This window comes from Natrix helvetica, assembly GCF_964273705.1.
Source record: "Natrix helvetica genome assembly, chromosome: Z".
Classification (NCBI taxonomy): domain Eukaryota; kingdom Metazoa; phylum Chordata; class Lepidosauria; order Squamata; family Natricidae; genus Natrix; species Natrix helvetica.
The window spans coordinates 115,924,240-115,944,068 of NC_138554.1; the positions used below are offsets into that span (position 1 = coordinate 115,924,240).

General features: G+C 36.8%; 1 protein-coding gene across 3 annotated transcripts in view; it reads left to right on the forward strand.

Annotated features, from left to right (window-relative positions):
- Window positions 1-19,829, forward strand: part of FAM171A1 (family with sequence similarity 171 member A1) — a 118,822-nt gene that overhangs the window by 69,521 nt on the left and 29,472 nt on the right. For 2 of the 3 annotated variants that reach the window (XM_081933747.1, XM_081933746.1), the window contains 3 exons: window positions 2,724-2,816; window positions 16,444-16,602; window positions 18,299-18,475. In XM_081933747.1, the coding sequence (XP_081789873.1) occupies window positions 2,724-2,816; window positions 16,444-16,602; window positions 18,299-18,475 (429 nt within the window). The remainder of the gene's footprint in view (window positions 1-2,723; window positions 2,817-16,443; window positions 16,603-18,298; window positions 18,476-19,829) is intronic. The other variant, XM_081933748.1, reaches the window with a different exon arrangement.

Sequence of the window (19,829 nt, forward strand, 5' to 3'; positions counted from 1 at the left end):
GGAATATTTTTAAAAATACGTTGTTCTTTCCAAGAACAGGAGAAGAAGATAAATCATAACCCAGTGTCCACAAAGTAAGATTGAGATAGTGTTTTTTCCAGAATCAAAAATGTTTTTTAAAAAGGGAATTTTTCCATCAAAAGTTAAGAAATAAATACCAGAATTTTTTCTTTTTAAGATCTAGAAAGAAGAAAAATTGTAATATAATCCTGTATAAATCCATTTGGATGACTTTCGGTACTGTTAGAAAAAAGTACATTTTCATCACGAACTTCCTTACAATGAAAATGAAAGTGGTTTGAAGTTTAATAATAAACAGTAAAAGAACAGAAAAAAAGTTGTACTTCAGCTGGGCTTCAGCAAGGAGTTATAAAATAGGTCAGCAATTAGCTCATTGTAAAGCTAAAAATATTAAAGCTTTAAAAAGTACAATGAAAATTCATGCATTCTTAGGAAAAATGAAGGGAAAAGGTGGTAAGAGACTCAACCTTCCAATCGTTCCTTACCAAGAATTGTGGTCTTCAATATTGTCTCTTCTCCAGGCACATGATCGTCCGAAGGTCATCTTGGACCTTCTTAGTCTCCTCTTCATGAAACATGGAGCAAAGCCTCTACGTTTTGGTGGCATACATTTGTTATTGTTTGTTAGCATTTTTGAAAGTTACATTTGTATCTTAGGAGGAAAATCTATTTCTATAAGTTGCTGAAATTAAACATCTTTGCTTGCTATTTCAAATGTCACTAAGTTTTCTTCCGACCTTTGCTGAGAAGGTTTGCAAATTTACAAATATCCTTCCTCTGAAAAAAGCCTGACATTGCAGATTCATTTTAAATAGCATTGATGAGAGCTATACATCACTGTGGATTGGAAGGCAAAAAAATGCTTGACAGCATACCTTAATGTCCACACAGACTATCTACAACACCTTAAAGCAGGTTTATTATACTTAGAATAGGCCAGCCTCTTAAGGAATTTATATATTTATTATATTTATTAAACAAACTCATCTACCAGAAGGAAAGTTATTAATATCAAAACTATGGCATAATTAAAAAAATAAGCCCAATAAACTTTACGTACATTGATCACAACCAAAGGTGGGTTCTTCCTGGTACAGTATGGTACGCCAGAAGAGGTAGTGAAAATCTGGCAGACCAGACCAGACTGGACCAGTAGTAATGGTAGACACACCCCCAACTGGTTCTCCCGTCAGAAGTTTCGTTAGAAGCTCTCTTTTTTTTTTAAAGCCTTTTTTCGCTGTCGGTTCAGGCAAGGGAAAAAAGGCTTTAAAAAGTAAGAGAGACGGAGGGAGGGAAGGGAGAAAGAAAAAGAAAGAAAGAGGGAAATGTTAGAAGGAAACTCACTTTTCAGCTGGGAGATTCAGCAAAGGAGAAAAACAAATGCTGTCGCTTTAAATCTGAGTCTCCAAACTGAGCATGCCTGGCTGTGGAATTCTGGGAGTTGAAGTCCACAAGTCTTAATGCTGCAAACTTTGGAGACTCCTGCTTTAAATGGACGAGCTGCTCGGAAGGAGGTTTGCAAAGTGACATTCAGCAGTTTGTTTCTGGGTCAGCTGAACAACAAATTTGAGAAAAGGAAATATTCTTATATGATTTTATGGGTTTTTATATAAGTTTTGGGGTTTGTGCAATATGGGCTTTGTATTTGGATGATTCCCTGCTTGTGTGAATGGAGCCAAACTTTCTATAGGCTCATTATCTTATTATCTCTATCTGGTAGGAATGTGGAATGAGCCTCAGGCAGGTTTCTTTGTTAGCAACTTGGTTTTTCCTTTTCTGGGAGCCTTTTCTTATGAGTAATGTTTTATTTGGGTGGAGGGGGCTGTGTCCCACAGAGGGAAGGGAGAAAAAAAGAGAGAGGGGGAGAGAGAGAAACAGCACAGCAATTTAAGGCTAGAAGGCTACTTGGAGGTCATCTAGTCGACCCCCCTGCTGCAGCAGGAAACCTTACATTGTCTGGATTATTTTGGTGCTTCTAAGAGAGGAAAATTGCCAGAAAGGAGAAGGAGTTTATTAGAACAAGGCTACCATGCAGAGAAAGGCAGAGATAGTCCTTGACTTATGACTACAATTGAGCCCAAAATTTTGATTGCTAAGCAAGAGTGTTGTTAAGTGAGCTTCACTACATTTTACAAGTTGGTCACACCCACCTGGTCACATGACTGCCAAGCCACGCCCACAAAATAGGTAGTACATTTTTTTGAAACCCATCCCTGATCACATCATGCCAGTTCCATCAATAGTTGCAAACAGATGCTGCCCATGTGATTAGAGAAGCAGCTTTTTACCTTCAGCTATTTCAGACAAGGATTTTGTATGTTTGTCAGTGAGATTAAAAATTCTACAATGATGATTAAAAAAAAGTTCACATGTGGTATAACTTTTCTGAAATACTCATTAGTCCCTCCATGAATTTCTCTGCTTTTGCCACTTTAAGTTTAACATTTGCCTCTAAATGTCTTTATAACTTGTCTAAACAACAGTATATATTATCATCTGATGAATAGATATATATATATATATATATATATATATATATACATACATACATACATACATACATACATACATACATACATAAACATGTGTGTGTGTATAGATATTGATATTGTCTAGAAAGGATATTTGTGCTAATAAATATTTAATTAGTTGCTCCCCCATCCCACTGGAATACTGCAATTAACCTTTTTTTTTAAATACAGTGTTTTCTTCCTTGAGCCTTGGCCTTCTTCCTGAGCGGTCAGCTACTCTGATGGTGTATGAAGATGTTGTTCAGATAGTCTCAGGATTTCAAGGTACGGTTGCATGTAGAGATGCTTCATTATATTGTCTAGATAAGAAGGAAGTATTATTTATGATGCATCTTATAGCTCAATTTGATGACTTTTAATTTCTTTCTGGAAATTGGAGAACCTGAGTATGTTAGCTAATTCACCTTCTATGTGCAGTTCCTGGAGAAGTCTTAAAGGGAGAAGATCTGTGGTGGGGATTGGCCCTATTTGATCCTGGTACAACCAAGAACTTTCTAATTACAGGAGTGTTGCAAGTTCCCCAATGTAAAACACCAGCAGAGACAGTGAAGCCAGCTGGTTCTCCTTCTCCCTAATCTGTAGAGGACCTTTTTTATATGTATGTGTTACATATATATATATAACATTTATAATCGCATATATAATTTTATTGTACTTTTAAAAATAAAATAAAAAATATACACAAGAAAACAGTAACATACACACATCTAGCTTAATTACAGTATGTCAAATTCTACCTAATAACTTACCTATGCTTGCAAAGTATTTTGAAATCTGTGTCCAAGAAAAACGTCTTTTAATTAATTAATTAATGAATTAATGATAATTGATTGTTCAATCATGTGAAGGACCTTGTCAAGATTCTGACCAATGCCCTAATAAAAGGAGGCTCACTCGTCAGTTGCATTGTAGGAGGTAGGACATCGCACTCAGATTTGCTGAACGCTTCAGCGAGGTCTTGATGTTCTTGATATTCTTGAGGAATCTGCTCGGCCTTTAGAGTTTGTTCAGATATGGCTGCCAATTGTTCTGGTGGGGGATTCTTGTGTGGGCGATGTCTCTACTTGCAGGTGAGGGGGTATTGGGGGGCCCTTGCTATTCTCAGCCTTCAGTTGCCACCAGATGGTTGTACCCCACTTGTCTAGCCAAGAGTGCCCTAGTATGACCATCTCTGTCATTTTGGGAGCTGTTACGAATCGAATTGATTCCCAGTGATCTGTCAACCTGCTTGAACCTAATTGAGTGGGTCCAATTCACTCTGATCCCAGTTTCAGGACTGTGGGTAAATTAATCAAACATCTAATGCAGCCTGAGTCTATTAGTGCTTGAAAAGTGCCCTGGGTCCCTATTTTTGGGGCTGTGAGATGTATCGGAAAGACAAAAGGGTGGAAGGGTTCACTCACCATTGGGTCATTTCCACCCTTGTCCTCACTGTCATAGGGTTCTGGTAATTGGTTGTTGTTATCTGGAGTTCCCCCCTCTTCTGCTGGGTGGAGAGAGACTTCTACAGCTAGAGAGCTTTTTGGAACTTGTCAGCATCATGCCTGGGGTCTCATTCCGGCTGTGCCCTTGGTGGTGGCTCTGGCTTGGGTTTTAGAGCTGGAGGTGCGCAGGCTGATGCAAAGTGGCCTAACCTCTCTGCTTCTGTAGCATTTCAACTGTCTTTGGGAGAGGGTTGGTTTTGGGGCTGTCTGTGTTGCTGTGCCCTCCCGTCAGCAGGGTGGCCTCCAATCTGGTTGCCCTCTCTCTCTGGGGCCCGGTTGCCCCTCCACATGTCATTGGCATGTAATGCACAGTCCACTATTATGGAACCATTCAGAGAGCTGGTTTGGAATGTCTTGATAAGCAGTTACTTGACTGATTTGCTTATCTAGGCTTTCTCTGAAGGAATGGATGTGTTCTTTAATGAGTCACCGTCTCTCATTCCGAAACTCATCCTTCACGTCTTTGAATCTGGCCTCTAATTCTTAAAGAAAATCATCGATGTCCTGCAGCTGGGGGAGGGCTTCTTCCAATGGAGGGCTGCTAGCCCTTTGTTTGCTTCCCCTTCTAATCTCATGACAATGGCGTTCACCATATCTGTGTGCGAGTAGAGGTGTTGCTAATGATCTAGGTGGATACAGGCAGTCATGGAACAGAGCCATCTGATCTGGGTCCACATCGAACTTCCCCCTGAATCAAGGCAGCTCATTCAACGCTGTCCCTCCCTCATCTTGTTGGACCCGGGTTGCCTGAGCTTGGTTTGCTTGGCATCAATTCTAGCCCATGGAGGGGGGGTCTCCCAGCCTGGGCGGCTTACCGTTGGCACACAGGGGACCACTGGGGGCAGCCTCAGGCTCAGTTTCCTTCTGGCAGGTGGAGAAGGGGGGCTGCGTCTTCTCGTCTTCCTCTCCATTTTTGGGCAGTTGGGAGTGCATGGGCATCCTGCGGTTGCTTTGAGGTTAGGCTCAATTTAAAATTAAGGCTGACTAATTGGAGCTTGGCGGGTTGGATCGGGCTTCTCATTTCATGGGGATCAAGTGCATCGCCCATCTCTTTCCCCCTTTTTGAGGGGCAGCACGACTGCCCTTCATCATGAAGGGTGGCTCAGACTAATTCCTCCCTCAATTGCTCTAGGATTCACCTAAGGGTCCCAGTAGAGTTTTTGGGTTTCTGACCTCTTCCCACTCCTTCATCCACTCCAGTCTTTCTAACTCACTTATGGGTTGCCCCAGGTGATGGGAGCTAGGGGAGGGGGGGGTATGACCTCGGCTGCTTTAGGGATTTTCTTCTACCAATACTCATCCCTTTCTGCTTCGGTTGCTGAGGCAGGCATCTCAGGTGTCTCAGCTTTCATGGTCAGAGACGGTTGCAGTTGAGTTCCGTTTGGGCTGCTGGCTCCTGGAGTTTCCTGGTGCAGGGGCAGATTCTGTCTCCTTCTGGGTTGTGGGGAGCAGGCTTTCTTCGGATATCCCACCCTCTGCCATGGTGGCCTGAGTTTCTCTCCATGCAGCCCAAGTATCATTGAGCAGGTAGAAAGTCCAGATCTCAGGAATCCGTCGTTTGATTAGTTTTGGCAGAGCTGGCTTGCTGTCAGGGTTCCAACCAAAGCCCTAATAAAATCAGGAGTCTCAAGCCAGTTTTCAAGAAAAATCCCAGTTATTTATTAGGAGCGCCATGTTGGCATGGGCCTAGTGAAGCCAGCTATGACCCCACTCAGTTCTTGCCTGCCTCTGACCCTGTTTCCCCCTCCCCATCAGGCACATTCCCCAGCGAAGCAATTTTGTGGGTCCTAGAAGTCACTGCCTCCTGCTGTTACTGGTTTCTGTGGAGATGGCCTTGACTTTGGCCGGCTAGGATGTGCATTGTTTTGACTGAGGTGCAAATTCCTCAATGCAGTTGTGTGGCTCAATTCCCCATCCCCCTGCCTATGGCAACTCGGGAGCAAGTTAGGGAAGTTTTGCATGTTGACACTTATATACAAGAGTCAAGTTTAAATAATGTCACATTTATCCAAGGTAAAATTAGTGACATTCACTTTGTTTGCTAGTATAATATCTGTAACAAAATGGAGAAAAATGATAAACGCTCCTTAGAGTTGAGCACAAATCATGGTGACTGCATGGAAATGTCCACAATGATTCCTGGTAATGATTCCAGCGTGTTGTGTTCATAAATGCATTTAATTTGTATACTGCCAAAGTGATAGAGATTCTGGGTACTATACAAAACAATCAGGAGTAAAATGCTCATAAACATTGAAATGGTGAATAACAAAAGGAGTGATTATTCAACATTTCAGAATATTGTAGGCAGTGGTATTTCCTGTGTCACTTTACAGAAACAAACATTGGACATTGATAGAGAAAACATTGATGTTGTTGAGTTTTGGTTTTGGAGAAGACTCTGAAAATATACATAACCGAAACAAACAAAAGAATTAACAAACAAATCAATCTAGAATTCTCCTAAGGAATTCTTAAAGAAAAAATGATCAAAGTCAAGTTATATTTTGGACACATTATAAGAAGACTGAGCTCTCTAGAGAAGATCCACCACAAAGTGGATGGATTCAATTATGTGGTGATGAGTGCATTATTGTAGTATCAATCTGGGAACAGAGAAAGATTATCTGTATGATTGCTAAAAATCAGCTTCAGTTTGATGGTGTGTAATCAGTGAACTCAACATTTCAAACATGAGAGGAGGAGCTGATATTGCGACAACATGACATGTGATCTTGGAACTCCAAGATCACAGTCGATATTTCTGCCACTCGGCGGTCCATTTGGATCTAAACCGTCCTGCAGAGATGGTAATAGTGAAGAGTATGTCCTGCTGATCTCAAGGACACCGCAAAGTCCCTGATTGATCCAGGAGAAGCTCTTATTTCCGGCAACAGAAACGCAGCCTTTGAAGCTGCTGAAGGTGGGACAGCTCCGGAACGGAAAGAAAGTGAAAAGAGAAAGCGTGTCAAATTGGTGAGGAAATTTTATTATTAGAAAAGAGACTACCTAAAAAAAATTAAAGCTAAATTAAAATTGAAGACAGAAAAGAGTAAGCGGCGAAATTAAACTACATTAAACTAAGTCTGTTATCTTTTATTAATTTTTCTTTTTATAGATGGAATTTTTGCAAATGTTCCCTACTTTTTAAACTGAATGGATTAGTTTTTCTTCAACTACTTTTTATTCTTTCTTATAGCTATGGATTAAAACATTTCTTTTTTTTATAATGCTCGATTGGATTTTTTTTTCTCCATTTAAGAATTGTTTTCTCTTTAAATTTGGAACATAAAGAAGATATAAAAAGGAATATAAAGAGGGTTGTAACAACAGAGGGGAAAAAAGTAACACTGCCACTTAGAGGCTGGAGGCTTGGAAACGTTGTTTTTCTTTTTTCTTTTTGATCATTTGACACTTCAAGGTTTCTCAGTTTGTTTATCAAGAGTGATAGTAGGAAGAACACAGATTGTTTACACAGGTGTTCTACGGGAGTTCTATCACCAGCTGGATTGGAGGGAAGACAAAACCTTGACTTGACTTGACTTGAAAGATTATAATGAACTTGCTTGAAATTTAATAAAAAGCCTTGAATGGTATAGTGGCAGTGTTTACAAATTGGAAGAATGGCGCAACAGGAAAAAGAAACTTTAACATTGCAAATGATCATGTTTGAAATTCAAAAATTATTAGTAGTAACAGAAAATTGAAAAGAGATTGGAGAATATAGAACACAAAACAGAAAGAATTGATGGAAAAATTGAGGATGTTTATCAAATGAAGAAAGTGGAGGACAGAGTCCTAAAAATTGAAGAAAAAAACTAGCAAAGAGATAAGAAAATTGTGGATACTGACAACAAATTGAGCATGGTTGCGAATGGCAAGAGCGGAATGTGGAAAGGGAAGATAGATGGACTGGAACGCTATTCCAGATTTCAAAGCATAAAAGAAGAAAAGAGAGAAAAATTGATGGAGGTAAGGAGAGAAATTTTGACAGAAGCACCAGTGATAACCAAAGACAAGCTAATGGAAGGAGCAGATGGAGGGTTTCGAGTTTTCATGAGATACAAAATGAACAACTTGTGAAGAGAAGTCCATCCAAGACTTACTAAGAAAGTAATCAGAATACTAATGCTACAAATGGCAAAAGACATAAGACTGCACTATTACTGGAAAGATACAGGTTGATGTAATGAAAGTGTATAATAAAAATTGTTAAATTTAGTTAAATTTAGAGTATTATGTATAAAATGGAGTGATGATAGTTATAGTCAAATAAATGATTAATAATGATAATAATGCATATATATATATATATATATATATTAGTTTGACAATATGAAATTTTATATAAATTACAAATGGAAACTATGAGAGGAGATTTAAAAGCTTTGTTATTAAATATAATTAATTTTTATTTAGAACATGTTATAAATATGTAATGTTATTGGATGTTTTTAGGAAGATCTAATAGAATGCCATTATATAATTTTACTTTAGATTTTAAATACTTCATATAAAAGGATTTAAAAGCAACTATAGTCAAATGAAAGTTGAGGTACAATAATATATATATATATATATATATATATATATATATATATATATATATATATATATATATATATATATATATATATATAGTGTGTGTGTATATACATATACATACATATATATATACATATATATATACATATATATATACATATATATATACATATATATATACATATATATACATATATACATATATACATATATACATATACATATACATATACATATACATATACATATACATATACATATACATATACATATACATATACATATACATATACATATACATATACATATACATATACATATATATATATATATATATATATATATATATATATATAATTTTTGTTGTAATTGTACTGATAAATAAAAGGCAACAGTAAAAGTAAAAATATGGTTTTCTGCCTGCATGGTCTTTGTGATAAGCCGAAGGACAGAAAGAGGGAGTAGTGACCTTCCTCCCATATTTAGTCATACCAGGGGTTGTAACACAAATACATATATATAACTGATAAGGAGGAGAGCCTGTGGCTTAGTGGCTAAGACTCCTGCCTAATATATAATACAGCCCAGGTTCAAATCCCAGTAAGGGTATGGCTAGCTGATGAGAGCTAATTAGCTCGAAATAGATCTATACTAGTCTCCCTTTATTTATTTATCAGTACAAATACAAAACATGTATTTATATTTATATTTATATTTATATTTATATTTATATTTGATTTAAAAATATGTCATTTGATATGTATTGCAAGTGATGACTATGGAAGGGATGCACAGAAATTTTGTAACCAACTGACACACTTTCTATAATTTGTAATGGAAGATGCTTTTTTGTTTTTTGTTCTGTCCGTTTGTGTTTGTTCAAAAAATAAAAAAAATTGTTAAAAAAACATTTGAAACATATTTGCAGTGATAGTGACAGGCAGTTATCATAAAAACAATCAGTTAACATAAACCAATTAAATCATGTAAAATAAAATCAAAGTAAAATAAAAGCACCTTCTTTGTGGAGGTCTTTTCAACTTGCTATCCTATAGCTTTGGCATTTCCTCGTGGTCTCCTGTGAAAATGTTAACTAGGGCTGATTTTGCTTTGAGTATCATCCAAGCTCAGCTAGGTGTTGACACCTTATGTGATTAGAGGGGGGGAAATCCTTGCAGCCTTAAAACAGACAATAGTATTCATTGAAAGTACAAATATTTCTGTAAATGACAATGAAATTATCTTAAGTTAATTTATTCCATATAGATCCAGCTTTAAATCGCTGTCACAGTCATATATTTCTTATCTATAGAGATTATTTTTAAATGTCTTATTGTTGATTTCTGAATAGATTGTTAATAGAACAAGTGGTGTTCTATTTGTATCGACGGAAGAATAGAATTTGGGTAAAACCTTTGTCCATGTATAAGAAAGCAAAATATTAGTTGGATGGTTATCGATGGATGGATGGACGGACACGGTTAGACAATTGATCAGTTTTCCAACATATCAAAATATAAATCAAAAATCTAATTTCAGAGTAAAATAGATAAAATAAAATACACTAATACAATACTTTGTGATAAATATATGGGATCAACATTCAAACACATCACCTGTACAGGATGCCCAATCTGTTTGATGTAATGGGTTCTTAGTTCATGATGTATAGATCAGAACCCAGGAGGAAATGAGCGATTCAGATCTCAGTGAAGTTTTCTTTCAAGTAGGTATGTTAACTGTCTAAGTCTAAGAAGAGCACATAATTGATCAAAGGAAATGTGAACAATGTCTTCAGTGGCTGGGTGATGTATATACATGTCCTCCTGTGATATGGCAGGTTGTGGAAGTGCCCATTTTTGGCCATGGAATCCAGCATTTCCAATCTGGTTCTAAAATAGGCCCTTCATGAGAATTGTGTCCATCTCTTTGACAGAATTTCTCAAACTGAAAAGTAGTTTTGTTTTTAGCTAACCAACAAAAAGTTCTATTAGTTTCCAGTAACTCCATGTCAGTTTCAGTACTGATGTCCATGACTCTCTATTTAAAATTTTCCTTTCCTGAGAGGAATTGAGAATAAATACTGTGAGGAAAACCCATGCTGTACAATAACTTTGATAAAGCAGCTAATCCAGGAATTGGAGTCAGTCATATTTATCTGTTCTACTAAACATATTTTGAATAGTCTATCAAGTAAGTAAGATAGCTTTTGTAAGGCCCAACAGTTATGATGCAGATTTCAGAAAACCACCGAGAAGAGTAAGGGAAATTATTGCTTTTTTATTGTTTTTATATTGTGTTTTTATTCTTGTAAAATGCCCAGAGAGTGAGTTGGGTGGCCATATAAATTTTATTAAATAAATAAATAAATTCCGCACCAAAGGTAGCATTGAGACTACTTTTGACGTAAATATTTTCAATATAGGGCACAAGATATCTGAGTAATTATGATTAAATACTTTGTATAATCTTTCAGTACTTTCCTCTGCCTTGCCAAGCTCTTAAAATGATTTATCCATGATCCTGTGTTGGTAAAAAACACTTCTAAATAAGTACAATAATTCACTTGTTCCATAGGCATCCCATTTATCTCCCTGTTATATTTCATGCTTAGGGAAAGTTTTCCCTTGTCCAGTCATGTCTGACAGTAGGGGGCGGTGCTCATCTCTGTTTCTTAGCCAAGGAAGCCAAAGTCATTCCAAGGCACATCTATGGTCATGTGGCCAGCATGATTGTATACTGAGTCCTATGGAATCTGTTAACTTCCCATCAAAGTGATATCTATTCATCAATTTGCATTTGCATGTTTTCGAACTGCTAGGTGGGCAGGAACTGCGGCAAATAACAGGAGCTTTACCTGTTGCACATAAAGTATATTTCATGCTACTTTTACTAATTACCATCATTTTAGATTTGGTTTATTAATGTTTATAAAAATAAGAGCATAGCTTTCACAACAGTCCTGTCAGGCTTAATTGTGAGCATGCCTTTAGAAATGTATTATCAGCATTTGAAAGGATATTACTAAATTTATCATGGATCTTTGGCATATCAGTGTCTGATGCATGTAGGAATCCTGTAATATCAGTGGCATAGAGTTAAAAAGTTTTAGAATTAGAATATACAGCCCTGTCTGACATCATTATGAGTAGATATACTCTTAGTTACATGTGTATCAGGGGTGGGTTCCTGCCAGTTCTAACCTCTTCTATAGAAGAGGTTCCAGAAATCTACAGTGCCATTTAGAACCGGTTCCGGCTCTCTCCCCCCGCCCGTCCACACATCATCAAGATGAAGAGCGAGAGGAGGAATTCTGGGAGTTGAAATCCACAAGTCTTAAAGCTGTCACCTTTGAACACCCCTGGGGGTTTTTTTCTAAAGGGTTAGGGGTGCAAGGGTCTTGTAACTTGACAGCTTTAAGACTTGCGTGCTTCAAATGACAGAGTTTCTGAGCCAACATTTTGGTTGCTAAGCAAGAGCGTTGTTAAGTGAGTTTCACCACATTTTACAAGTTGGCCATGCCCACCTGGTCACATGACTGCCAAGCCATGCCCACCCAGTCACATGGCTGGCAAGCCACTCCCACAAAGCAGGCCACACCTACAGAAGAGATTTTTAAAAAATTTGAAACCCACCACTGATGTGTATAGACTTTCAGATGAGTATTTGAGTAAAGTCTGGGTTCCCTATTTAGGTTGGCCAATTTCTTCCATAAAGTGTTTCCCTGAAAATAAGACTATCCCGAAAATAACCCTAGCTTGATTTTTCCGTGTGCGCCTAATATAAGCCCTACCCCAAAATAAGCCCTAGTTAACACCCCACCTACTCTGTCCCACCATATGGTTGTACTATGTGAGGTGAAGCACATGCATAAAAATCAAGCTAAGGCAGGATGGAGGAGTGGAGCTGCCCCACATGCCCCATATTCACTTATCTTACAACCATTGTAGCCAGGCTTCCCAAGCCCCGAAACCTGTCATACTGCTGCCCGACTTCTTCTGTGGCAGCTTGCGCATTGTGCTGGTACCGCCACTCATGGCCGGATGCCACGTGGTGCATTGTGCTGGTACCACCGCTTGTGGCTGGACACCACGTGACATGTTGCACCAGTGCCAGCACTCGTGTGTGCAGCGACACAGTGCACCATGCGGCCTGCTGCAAGTGCCGGCACTAGCACGATGCACCCTCTGGCATTCAGCCGCAAGCAGCCACAGAAGTCAGGCAACAGCACAACAATTGTCGGGGCATGGGAGGCCTGGTTGTGGCTGTCCTAAGGTAAGCGGGTATGGAGCGTGTGGGGCAGCTCCACCCCCTCCCCTGCCCAAAAGTTGTTATCTGCTATTTCACACTTTCTTTACATTAGCGGTCATATAAGTAGCTACTAAAACCCAAGTTTAGAAATACTCTAATGAAAATCTGCTGGGGTTCTTATTTTTACTTCCTGATTACATTAATTCTTTATAAGATTTTAAAGAATGAGTTATCACTTAAACGTGTTATCTGAATATCTGCATTAAATTTGCTTGAAAATGAAATCTGAAAAATAGGTGTGTGTAGGGGGGAAGCATATATTATTCAGAGGCACTTGATATTTCCTCACACCACAACACTATGCTTCAGATTTACTTTCTAATGGATTATAATTTTCCTTGTTTGTATCATGGCCAAGGGTACTGGAGCTTTAGTCCAGATATGCTTGGAAGGTCCATGGTAGGGAAGGCTGCCATACATTTTAAATAATTACCATCATCTATACACATTTTTTTTGTGATTGTACAAATTAATCTGTGAATGTGTCTCAATTGCTTGGAAACTTTAAAGCAGTTTTCAAACTTGGTAACTTTTAAGATATGTGGACATCATCTCCCAAAATTCCTCAATCAGCAAAGCATTGCTTTAAACAATGTCCATTGACCTTTTTAAGTTTGTAATGCAGTCCTAGCTTGGCATCACTGCCTGTGCCAATGGGTGCAAAATTATATTTAGGTTTTCCAATACCAAACTAATGGCAGCTGACAATCGTAGTTTTATTTGGAGGTGGCAAGAAATTATCTAAAGTAATTTCATTTTTTGCATTATGCTGCTTTTGTTTTTTATTGTACATATGGCAAAATGTTTAGATATATTTCTGATAGGAGAGAATGGTTTCCCAGGTCCAACAGGAATTACAGTATATTATAGAAACTGGGTACAATTCCTGCCAAATCCTGGGCTCCTCAGATTAAGAAAACTTCATTTGCAAAATTGCTACTTTCCATTTAGGACTGGAAACTGGCTTGAGAGTAATTCCTTCCTATTTGCCAAATGCATTAGTTTTGCTAGTAACTGTTTGTGCTCACATTTTGTTTCACAAGGTTGCTATAATGATTTCAACATGCTGTTGATATCACTGTGTTTTAAATTAGCAATTGGTTGCTTTTCAAGCTGACATTTTTGCAGGACAGTTTTATGACCTAACTATAGAAAACCCATGTATCAAATAATTCATATTTTGAGGTAGGCATTAATGATTGTCAGCATAGCCTCACAAATGGCAAATAGCTTAATGTTGCCAGGAGATAAGTTGCAATATGTAATCCTCTATATGAGAGGTGAGCAATTAATTTTCCCAAGGGGCTACATGAAAAATGTGGACTGTACTGAAGAGCAAAGTTATGTGGCTGTGAAGATGCATAGGCATGCATGCATGTATATGTAAATTGGAAAAACAAATAGTTGCCTTCAAAATAAAAGGAATGCAGCTGTATTGTGTGTACATGGTGTATATTTATATACATTTGATTTCTAATTTCCAATTGACCTCACATGGGCCAGAGTGACAGCCCAAGGGCCATAAAATGCCCAGGTCGCTCTAAATCATCATGAGGTTATTGAAAGATTTTGTATTTTTCTCCTAGCATGAGTTTTGTGTACAAAATTCCACTTGGTGATGAAGATTTTTGTATTCTACCTGTCTTCTTCTCATGTTTTTATTTTCTACTTGGTATTTTATTGTTTATTTTTTGCATTTGTATTTTAATTGTTATACCTTGAACACCATTTGATGAAAAAATTGATATAAATCCAAGAGGAATGTAGGGAACAAAGGTGCAGGTGCTCATTTCTGTATCAAATGAAAGAGATATGTGGGCACGTGGTAGCCTCCTGTTTGCAATGATATACATTGAAATTTTAATATGGAGTCGAATTGTATTAGAATTCCAGTGCAAGCAACCACAAATCTTTAGGAGAACACCATTTCTTATGAGCAAGTATTAAAACTGGATTTCATACCATATTATTTTAAAATAACTTGGTTCACTTGGTGGTTATGAAGATTTACCAGTATGTACTGAATGAAAAATCCTGAGTGGCATCAACTTGTTTGCTACAAGGAGTTAAATTCTGATCAGGAAAGGTTCTTTTAAAAGTATGTTTTCTACAATGAACAAGAAGCTCTTGGGGATACAGAAACAGCTGTTCTAAATCTTCATTTGCATGTTATGCAAAAGTTTGCAGATTGAAGTCTTGCTGTATTTGTAAAGAGTTTTGTTGGTAGTATGAATTTGTGGCTTTGTAAGCAGATGCCTAATGGGATCTAAACTGATAAATACTATATGAGGCTCTCTCTGTCATTTTGCCAAGACTAGAATCCTTCCAAAGTCATATAGTGGAACACAGACATGATTGAAAGCTCAGTGAAAAATAATCAGTCTTTCCCACCTTCATGTATTTCCTTTATGTCAGACTATATCGTCCATTATCCTTAACTAGAAGGACACTAGCTGCAAATGATGGAGTTGGAGACCGGCATACCTTTTTTGGAGAAAGCTGGTATAAATCATATAAGTTAGCAATCCTTACAAAAATTTTCTATATATATCTATTTTGGTACCATATGCTGAGTTGATGTCTTATATCAAATCTCTCTAGTCAAATCAAGTCAAGTCTCTAGCTTGAAGCTTTTAGGTGGTGGGTATTCTCAACTGAGAAAATTAAGTTGTGACTCAATAATCAGAATTTAAGGATGCTATAAGATGGAAGCAGTAGTCGCTGTTGGACTTACTGTATAAATAAACAGCAATATAGTATATTCCTCATTTTTTGGAGTTATGTTCTCATTGACAGAGGAATATAAGCAGGACTTTGATGCAGGTAAAACCTTTCAGAGAAGCTCAAACTTGAGGCTGATCGTATAGTTTTTTTCATATACTGTATGAATTCTACTTTAAAACTCCATCCAGTTTAAGGGTGCTTCAGTTAGCTCTTTGCCCTGATAGCATTCCCCTAAGGACTTGATAAGCCTTAACCAGTCTGATGTTCTCTAGATAGGTTACAAAGACCAAATTTATAGAGAGCTTCATGTTGGAGAAGTTTGTAAAGGAAGTGGATAAAATATTGAGATATTGGGTACTATTATTCCCTTCTCATGAGAGGGGAAAGGACAGACAGGAAACTAACAAAGGGCAGATCTGAAGATCAAATTTATTTTTATACTCTGCTTTGCCACTTCCATTTACATTGTCACTTATCTGAATTCAGGAGTTAATTGTATTGAAACTTATCGTTTAAATAGTATCTAACATCATTTAAACTCTTGGAAGAAAATACTAAGAAATTAAGTTTTGTTTCTTACATTAAATAAAACAACATGCTTGAAACGTATCCATAATAAGTAGGACGAAGTGATACAAGGTAGAAAGAAGGCTCAAAGCTCAGATAATCTTGACAGAATTATAAGGTATGAACAAAATCTCAAAGCATTGCTATTGATAGTAAATATATAAAAGTGTCATGATTTGGTATACGCTAAGTCTTCATGAGCAGTACCATTTTTTATGCTTCTATTTTTTATTTTTTTATTTTTTTTTGCCTGTTGCTAGGTGCACGGATCCAACCCAAAGTCCATTTTCAAAGAAGAGCCCTGAGGCTACCAGAGAATACTAGCTATAGTGACCTCACAGCATTTCTTACTTCAGCTAGTTCACCCTGGGAAGTGGACAGTTTTCCTTATTTGCAAGGCTATGATGGCAATGGAACTGGTAGATGTTTAATCTTTATTCTTGGCATTTGTTTTAATTTATATGAGACAATTTGGCTTAAATATTTTTAGAATTCCATCTTTATATAGTCAAAGACATCTCTTTTTCTCTGTTAGCAAAGGAGAGCATTAACATGATAAAAATCATGGAAAAATAGAATTAAGTGAGTGCCATAAATAAATACTGTGGAAGGAATAGTTTAATGCTAATGCTTTGAGATCAAGCCTCCTAATTTTTATCAACAAATGTGAATGCCAATCAGCTCTATCTGTGAAGACCAAGGCAGACATAGGACACCAGAAATCAAGAGTTTATTACATTGCATTTCTTGGCAAGTTTGTGCCTATTCCTTACTTCACAGTCTTTATTTTATCTTCAGTTTTCCCCCAGTCATAACTTGACTTTGACTGCCCTTGGGAATATAGGGCTGCTTTCTGTTAAGCTGGTCACATGGTGAAGCTAGAATCAGATAAATCACAATCTGTGATGGTCAGAAAGTGTTCTCCTCTCCTCCTTAAAATATCAGTAAGATGATGATTACAACTTAATAATGTAACCTATTTATTCACAACAAGGCTCTGAAGCAGCTTCTCAATGCCATGTGCCTTCCAATCCCTTCTCTAGAAACTCCTCAGGTTATTTGATCTTTCAGTTTTGTTTTGTTTTTAGATCAATCCTTTTAATTAAAAGCAAATACATGGGAAATTAGTATACATAGTAAAGCACCAACCTATAGTATTTTAATTTGTAATTTTACTGGAACCTAGAAATGGCATACTGGCAGTCTTGAAAAATAAAATTAGTAAATGCTGCAATGTGGTATTTTTCTTGAAAATAACTTTGCTTCCCATCCTCTCCAAAGGAGGGGGAAAGGTGGAGGGGGGAATAACATGAACATTTCAAGACCGATCAAAATGAAAGTGGGAGTTATTTTGTAATGCTGCCCATATGTTTTCAATATTCCAGATGTGCCCACTGGCCCAAGGTGGTTATATAGTCCTGAATGATGACGCCTAATTTCTAGGGGTTATTTATGTTAAGAATTTTTTTGGGGGGGAGGGGAATATTATGTTAATATATGCTTTGTAAGTGTATCCTCTTCCTCTTCTCCATTACCATCTACCTTGGAGTGGTGGGGAATAAGACAATATTCTTGAGGTAGACATGCCCAATGCTTTGAGTGTGAAATGAAAACACTAAACTTTCAGAAGCTTTATGCAGCCGTTTTGCTTCTTATTTTATTGAAAATACAGGATAAAGGTTTTTTTTAAAAATTGGCATTTTTGTCAAATAATTCTAGCAGAATGATGTGACTTCGTTCTGGAGGCTACAGAATGGGTGCTGTAGAGCCAGATATGGTTCAAATCTGCCTCATACAATTACATTTTTTACATCAACTATGACAAAATTGTGTTTCTGCTTTGTTTTGTGTGTTTTATTTAAATATGGGTCTTTTCCATGGTAGTTTTACTGGTCCTTATATCTCTGCTACACAATGAATCAACTATCTGTCTGAATATACATACAGAGATTGGAACTGTATAATACAATTTGAAGTTGCAAAACATGTTCTAGATATATCATCTTCTGGTAATGGGGAAATAATTATTACAAATATTTAAGTAATGAATATCTGTATTTGATTACTTTAATTTTAGATGTTGTGCATTTTGTAACACTATTCATTTTTTTACAGGAAATAACACTAGGTATGATCTTACTCCTGTCACTGCAGTTAGTGTTCATTTACTCAGAAGTGATGGGACTCCAGTTCCAGTGAATGGGCCCATCTATGTAACAGTGCCTCTACCTGCAACCAACAACTTGAAACATCATACCCACGTGCCAGCTTGGAGGTTTGACCAAAAATTTGGTAAGAAAACTTATTTCTCATTCCCACCATGTAAGCCAGTTTATTCATGGGCTCTAGCAAAAATGTATTTCTAGTAGGTCAGGCATGAACTCTTGTATTAGTTCAAGAACAATTTGAGTATGGGAATTTCCCTATCCAATTTTATTCTATTATTTGGTATAAGGTTTATAAGATTTAATGGGGTGGCTGGCATGAAGCACAAGTTGATACCAAATTGACATTTTTCTAATATATTTAAATGTCAATTTAATTTTTGCTTGCCAAGAGATTTAAGTTACAGGTGTAATTTCAGACCATAGCTTCCATCAATCCAGTATTTATTTATTTTGGTTTTTATTTATGAGTCAAGACTGTTATAGATTTTTATTTCTGTGAGAGGAGGGTGAGAAAAAAGAGCTACACATGCCATACCTTCCTGCAAGGATACTTATTTTTTTACCCTTCTTATGTCCTATTTCATAACTATACCATGATATATAACATTAGTAAATGTTTGTTTGAAATCCCCACACACACACATACAAACACACATATTAGTTAAATATTAAGTCAAAGTAGTCAGGTATAAGTGTATTACTAACAGCTAAGTGCAACTGTAAATGGAATTAATTTGGCAGGCCGAATGAAGAACTTCCTCTACAGTATTTCAACATCTGTTTCCTATGGAATAAACATGTTAAACATTTCATAATAAGTTTATCCTTATTTTCTTTATTTAAAACCATAAATTCAAATGGCATTTGACACATTTTATTTAATCTTTTTTACTATTAATATTAAGTCATCAAGTACAAAAAAAAATCAAAATGGAATAATGACATTATTATCCATTCTTGGCAATTTCCATATCTTCCAATGTTGCACTAATTCTTTGAGTTGTTATATACTCTCGCTAATGTCAGTTTTGATGGTGTCCAGGGTCCATTTTCTTTGGCAGTCTGATTTCCTTTTTACCATTAACTCTTTCCAACATAATTACTTTCTCCAGTGAATTTCCCTGCATAACATGACCAAAATAAGTGAGATGTAGTTTTACGTCTCATTTCTTTTGGTCATGTCATGCAGGGGAATTCACTGGAGAAAGCAATTTTGCCTTCCAGTGACATATCTGGTATCATACACTCCAGAACATGATTGTTAGTTATCTTTGCTGTCCAAGGAATATACAGAAGCCTTCTCCAGTGCCAAGCAAACTATTTTAAAAATCTCCTTAATCTATTGAAATATTCATTTTTATGAAGATGGTAACAACAATAACAACAAAAAGAGCAGCCTTGAATGCAATCTCAAAACAACTAGAGCACCACTTGAACAATGTTGGCATTGGCAAATTTGCCTTCAGTCAATTGCAGAA